The sequence below is a fragment of the Chrysochloris asiatica genome, unplaced genomic scaffold (assembly GCF_000296735.1).
Source record: "Chrysochloris asiatica unplaced genomic scaffold, ChrAsi1.0 scaffold00040, whole genome shotgun sequence".
Taxonomy (NCBI): domain Eukaryota; kingdom Metazoa; phylum Chordata; class Mammalia; order Afrosoricida; family Chrysochloridae; genus Chrysochloris; species Chrysochloris asiatica.
This window is the reverse complement of record NW_006408558.1, coordinates 5188913-5196198: the sequence shown is the minus strand read 5'-3', so window position 1 is coordinate 5196198 and position 7286 is coordinate 5188913. Positions and strand designations below refer to the sequence as shown.

At 39.0% G+C, this 7286-nt stretch overlaps 1 protein-coding gene across 1 annotated transcript in view; it reads left to right on the top strand.

Moving 5' to 3' along the window:
• The window catches only part of CDKAL1 (CDK5 regulatory subunit associated protein 1-like 1), a 980453-nt gene that overhangs the window by 347701 nt on the left and 625466 nt on the right, over positions 1-7286 (top strand). Inside the window, exon 7 of the mRNA XM_006860787.1 lies at positions 370-490. Within this exon, the coding sequence (XP_006860849.1) occupies positions 370-490 (121 nt within the window). The remainder of the gene's footprint in view (positions 1-369; positions 491-7286) is intronic.

Below are 7286 nucleotides of genomic sequence, written 5' to 3'. Positions count from 1 at the left end.
TTGATGGCACCTGACAACAACAACAACATTGACTGTAGCTTTCAAACAGCTACTTTTCCCCTTTTTGTGGTGTTTCATAGACTGAAATGTTGCATCTTTACTTTTTTGTTGTTGTTTAGTATTATTGAATTAGTTCCAACTTACAGTGATCTTGTAGAATTTTTGAGGAACAACTGTTTAGTTTGAACCACTAACCTTTTGGTTAGCAGTCTAGTACTTTTCCTATAGTGTCACACCTTGTTATTTATTTATTTATGTTTCATAAATAAAAAGGTTAAACACAAGCATTAACACATCTGTTGAACACAGTGAGTTATAATGAAGTTTTGTGATTCATTCTAATATATATTTATGTGATTTATTTTTCAGGTCACTCAGTGAGACTGCTGGGCCAGAAAAAGGATAATGGAAAACGCTTAGGGGGAGCTCGATTGGATTTGCCAAAGATTAGGAAGAATCCATTGATAGAAATCATTTCCGTCAATACTGGGTAAGCTTCTTTTAAATGTGCTCATATAATACAGTAAAACTTGTGAAACTTGGAAACTGTGTTAGAAGCCTGTAAGAAAATGACAACTTATGTTTTCCACTGTTGGTGTTGTTAGGTGCCATCTGGTTGGTTTTGACTCATATCAAGCCTATCTATGTACAACAGAAAGAAACATGACCCGGTCCTACACCATCCTCATAATTCCTGTTACATTTGAGCCCATTATTGCTGCCACTGTGTCAGTCCATCTTGTTGGGGTCTTCTTCTTTTCACTGACCCTCCCCTTTACCGAGTCTGATGTCCTTCTCCAGGAACTGGTCCATTTTGATAATATGTCTGGAGTCTAAGGGATGAAGTGTCATCATCCTGGCTTCTAAGGAGCATTCTGACTATTGCAACACAGATTTGTTTGTTCTGCTGGCACTCCATGGTACTTTTAATATTCTTCTCCAGCATCATAACTCAAATGTATCAATTCTTTTATGGTCTTCCTTATTCACTGTCCAACTTTCACATACATATGAGGCAATTGAACATATGCTTGCTTGGGTCAGGGACATCTTAGTCCTCAAACTGGTATCTTTGAACACTTTAACGAGGACTTTTGCACAGTTTTGCCTAGTTCAATGTATCATTTGATTTTTTGGTTGCTGCTTGCGTGAGTGTTGACTGTGGATGCAAGCAACATAAAGTCTTTGCCAACTTCTGTCTTTTCTTCTTTTATCATGATGGTATTTACTGATCCAGGTGTGAGGATTTCCCTTTTGTTTACATTGAGGTGCAACCCATGCTGAAGGCTGTGGTCTTTGTTGTTGTTGTTGTATTTTCTGATGTCTTGTTTGATCTTCATTAGTAAATATTTCAGGTCCTATTCACTTTTAGCAAGCAAAGTTGTGGCATCTGCTTATCACAGGTTGTTAGTGAGTATCCCTCCAATCCTGATGCCATGTTTTTATCCAAATTCTCAGTTTATTTGCACAGTATATGGGTTGAGTAAGTGTGGTGAAAGGATACAAACCCTATACATACGTTTCCTGATTTAAAACCATTCAGTATCCCCTTGTTCTCTTCTAACAACTGCCTTTTGGTCTCCATACAAGTTCCTCCTGAGCACAATTATGTGTTCTGGAGTGACTATCCTTTGCAGTGTTAGCCGTAGTTTGTTATAATCCACTCACCTCCATTAGTCCTTAAATCACAGAGCTCCCTACTCATCCTTACTACCACCTCTGATCTCCCACAGATTTTAATTACCCTGTTTCTTTTTCACTTCATCTTCCTTCTCTTTTTAAAAAATGATTTTCCTTCTTTTTTTTTGTATTTTTTTTTTTGTTTGTTTGTTTCTCTCTCCTTTTGTGCTGTTTCCCACTGAGGATAGTATACAGCACGCATTTCTCTCTCCTTCTTGAATGCCGGCCACTTACCTCCAAGCCAATGCCTATCTTTTTTCCTGCACTAGTATAGCTGTGTTGTCACTTTTCTCTAGTCTCATTTCCTTCTGGTTCATTCTTCACACTGCAGCCAAAGGCCAGAGAAAGCTGGAGAAGACATTTAGCTTTTTCTTCTAAGCCCCATGGGATGATATTTAACTGACCGTGAATTTGTCATGGACCAAGATCTAGCTTTCTTGAAGTGCTGAAGATTCAAAACCTGGCCTCATCTAACTCAGAAAGTAGTAATTGAATCAGAATTTATTAACCCTGAGAGGTACAGTTGTCACCTTGACAGGAGTCCCTAACTTATTCCCTCTCTTGAGTGTGAGCAAATTAGAAACTGAAGGCTGTTTGCTGTTCCCTGTCTCCGTTATTTCTTCCCACCCCCCAGATAATGCATTGCTTTTTTTCTCAACTCCCTCAGGTTTTTATTTTTTCACTGCAATCTTCCTTGATTATCCTGTTTAAAATTGAGCATTCCTGATTCCCTCTGCTTTATATTTCCCTGTGGTGCTTATGAGCATTTTATTTTCTTTTTCTCCATGACATAAGTGTGTAAGCTCTACAACAGCAGGAATTTTGACTGTTTTGTTTACTGTGTATCTCCAGAGCACAGAAGAGTGTGTGCAGTAGGGATTTAGTAAATACTTAGTATTGAATGAATGGGTCATTGTGGTATATACTGCTAGTCCCAATGCATTCTCATTACTATGGACCACACTTAATGGCTGGCTGCTTTGCTTTTTGTCTTTGTCCATCTTAGTATTGGTAATATGTATACATACAGTATATGATATACTGATATTTTCATTCTCATGCTCACCTCCAAAGGCAAATAAAGATCAGCTTTATGAAGATACTGATAATGAAGGACAATAATAATGAAAATTAAAAATAAAGAGGTATTCTTACATTAGAACCAACTTCTGATTGAGTTGTTGAAACAGCACCCTCTTGTAAATTGGGCACCACTTGTAATTTGAAAGTTTAACCAGATTATGTTAAGTGATCTTCACATTACAGATTGCCTTACCAATTAGCAAAAAGAAAATACCTGGAATTTACTTTCTATGGTGTATTCCTTGCTCAGCAGTGTCTTTGGAGGGGAAAGTAAAATGTGCCAGTGAATCTCATTTTTGATACATGTAGGAGTAATGACTAACTCCCTTTTGGCCAGTCTCATTCCTTTAGATATTTCTGTCAGAATTTGTTAAACCTTATTACATCAGGATCCATTTGGTCTGTTTAAGGAGTGTTTATGCTACTTTTGATTTACTGAATATCAGTTTAGATATTCATTTTCAAAGATTTCTTTAAAAGTATTTTATTGTGAATTGAATAAGGTTTATAGAGCAGATCAGTTTTCCGTTGAAACATTTTGTTTTATTTCATTGACTGCAATCTCTCCAATGTAATATCATTTATCCCACTTCCTCCCTGTGTTTTCCTGTTTCCATTCTGTCTTCTTTCTAAACCCTTCAGAATTTTGTCCTTGGATAAATGCTGCCCTTTTGATCTTAAATGGTTGATTCTTCTCAGGTGTGCTTATCTCCCTATATATAAGTGTTATTATTCCCCTTACATATCTGTGGATTGCGTGGTTGAAAATTGAGCCACGGGGCTGATTTTGTTTCCAGACATAAAGGTTGACTAAAGGCCATAGTCTCAAAGGTATCTGACCAATAAGCTTGGTTTGTTTAATGATTTTGACTTTTTTCAAAGATGTTTTATTTTCTAGTTCCTGCATTGTTGTTCTGCGGCCTGGAGTCAGTTTCGACTCGTAGCAACCCTCTATCTTGGGTGTTTGAGGCTCTGGATCATCATGGGAGCAGAAAGCCTCTCCTGTTCCTTGTGTGGAGTGGCTGGTGGATTTGCCTCTCCCCACCTCTCACTCCAGTGTTCACCATAATGAATAGTCAAGGTCATTCAAACTCCTGGTGGTTCTGTTCCAGCTCTATGCCCGGTGTGTGTTCTTTCATTTCCAAACATGCCTTACACTCTTCCATCCCCAGTTGTTAATCCTTCTGTATTCAGTCAGATGCCCTTTTCTCTGGGTGAACCCCTTCTGTGCCTCCAGTCTGAACTAAACACGCCCCTCACGCCTCAGTTGTGCGCCCACAGCTCTTTCTGCTTGGACTGGCTATAGCTCTTCTCTGACGATAGGCTGTCTATGTCCCACTAAACCGGAAGCTTCTTGAATGCTGAAAGAGTCCCGTTGATCATTATGTTTTTATTGCCTAATTCATTGTGGAGCACAAAGTGAACCCTCAGTAAATATTTGTCCAATACAAGTTTCATTGAAAACCATTTCTTACTTTTGTTTCCATGCCTTTTTTAGCAGTTTGCTTTAGATTGTCATTTAAAATCATGTCAAGTTGCAAATGTTAAAATGAAATGTTTGAAGCCCATTGGTTATTTGCTGTCACTCCCCCACCTCTCCCATCTGCTCACATTTGACTGTAATATTGGCCCTTAGGAAATGAACTCACAAAGTCCCTGATAGTGAAAACAGTTAATGCTGTCAGGTGCTAAACTAAAGGGTGTTGGTTCACAGCCATCCAGAGATGCCTTTGAAGAAAGGCCTAGTGACCTAATGCTGAAAGACCAGCCATTAAAAACCTTATGAAGGAATGCTGAAGACAGGTGAAACATAGGTAGGAATGCAAGGGTTAAAGGCAATAGAGATGGTGGTGGTGGTAGTTATGTGCTGTGGAGTCAGTTCTGACTCTAGCGACCCTGCATAGGGTTTCTGAGGCTGTAAATCTTTGTGGGAGCAGAAAGCCTCATCTTTCTCCCGTGCAACAGCTGGTAGTTTCAAACTGCCAACCTTGAGGTTAGCAGCCCGACTCACAACCACTACGTTAGAGATAGATACTGTTATATATACAACCCTACAAAAACTGTTCTGCAGATGGATACATGGATAGATACACAGGCTGAATGGGTATGGAAGGAAGAGTGGGAGTATGCCCACCAATAGATAAGGGTTTGGCACAGGATATTTGTATATGGGTATTACATCACCACTGGACCAATAAATAACATCATGTTAAATGGAGAAAAGAATGAAACTGTCAAAGACTTCATTTTTGCTCAGATCATCCAGCAACACTCATGGAAGCAACAGTCAGGAAATCAAGAAATCTGCTGCACAAGACCTCTTTAAAATGTTGAAGAGCAAAGATGTCAGTTTGAGGACTAAGGTGCACCTGACCCAAGCCATGATATTTTCAATAACCTCATATGCATGTGAAAGTTGGACAGTGAATGAGAAAGACCATAGAAGAATTGATGCATTTGAGCTCTGGTGTTGATGGAGATATTAAAAGTACCATGGATTGCTAAAAGAACAAAACAAATCTGTTTAGGAAGAAATACAGCCAGAATGCTCACTGAAAACCAGGATGGCCAGACTTCATCTTCATGCTTTGGACACATTATCAGGAGAGAGCAGTCTCTGGAGGATATCATGTTTGGTAAAGTGGAGGGTTGAGGGAAAAGAAAAGCAACCCCAACGAGATGGATTGGCACAGTGGCAGCAGCAGTGGGTTCAGTGTACCAATTCTGTGTTTGACCCAGGATTGGGCAGTGGTTTGTTCTCTTTTGTGTGGGGTCTCTGTGACTGATTCAATGGCACCTAACAACAACAATAATTTACCTTTGCTGCAAACATTCCTATGAATGTGGTGGAACATTGTTGCTGTTGTTGTTAGGTACCATTGATCTGCTTATGACTTATAATGACTTATAGGGTTTTCAAGGGATAACTGGTGGATTTGAACCATCAACCTGTGGTTAGCCATCCAGTGCTTATCCTACAGTATCTCACTAGGATTCCAGAGGACAACATGGTGAAAACTTACTGGACATTAGTGAATACCTTGTGATAGTGAGTTGCTGGACCTGTGGGCTCAGGACCTCAGTCTCAGGGAACACCATGGTCAATTGGCACAACATAGTTCACAAAGACAATATCCTACATCCTACTTTTGGTGAGTAGCAACCGGGATCTAAGAAGCTCATGAACAGCCATCTAAGGTGCAACAATTGGTCTATCCGTATGTGAGAGAAAGAAGAGTGATGAAAATTGAAGATACTTGTAATCAATTAGTCTAATGGACTAATGGAACAAACATGAACATTAGTCTCCATGACTCTAAGACCAGAAGAACTAGATGGTGTCCAGCTACCGCTATCAGCTGCTCTGAAAGGGATCACATTAGAAGGTCCCAGTTAGAGTTGGAGAAAATGTGGAACAAAACTCAGAGTTATATAAAATACTGAGCTAACTGTTCAGAAAGAGGCTGGATAAATCCAAGACTATGACTGTCAACCACCCTTCAGGTCTGGAATGGAACTCATCTCGTAGCCCAGTTTTCAACCAAGCAGTAGATAGTAGGTACTTAGAGTGTACTACTAAGGTACGTTTTCATGGAATGATCAGCCAGTCACTATCAAAAGGGTAACACTTTACCTAGTGACAAAGTTCAGAAGGGTTGGGAAGAAGGGTGAGGTGGAGGTAAGAACCACAGGGAGGAAGTGGGATTGTAGTTGTTAAGTGCCTTCAAGTCTGTTCCAACTTATAGCGATCCTGTATAGGGTTTCAGAGAAGCAGCTGGTGGGTTTGAATTGTTGACCTTGTGATTTATAATCCAGTGCTGAGCCACAGTGCCACATCAGAAGCTGTTATATGAAGAGGATTGCAATCACTGAGATGAAACAAAGTGTATGATTTGTTGAGTATAAAACTGCTGATCTACTCTATAAACCTTCATTCATTTCACAATAAAAAATTGCAAAAAATCAACAAACAATAACCTTTATGAAAGTAGCTTTTCTCTGACACATTTGAGGTCCCCATATATCAGAATAGACTAGATGGCAACTGATAAATGATTGAACAAATATGCATTGATATTAAGAGAATTCAGTCCAAACTGTCTCTCACAAAGATGTGTACTTGTAATTTCTCTGGTAGTAATCATTTATCTGAACATGTTGCAACCTCATCACTTGCTGTTAGATGGAAGCATCCCCTTGGATATTTGTTCACAGTGTTACTGTGTCCCATTTTAGCTTGCGTTGCACCGTGGTTTTGTTGTTGTTGTTTGTTTTTACTACCTTCCATGGAGCTCATTTTTTATTTCCCATTACATTTAAATGTTTTCTTAAAAACATAATGATTTCTTTCTGTAGGAAAATGATCATTCCAGTTGAAATTCTAACACTTTTCAAAGTTTGACTGCTTTCAAATTAAATGTAGAGAGAGATTTTTTATATAGATTTCCATAGTACAATTAAGACCCAATTTGAAACATGTTTTATTAGTAAGTTATTGCTGTTATTGTTAGGTTCCATCGAGT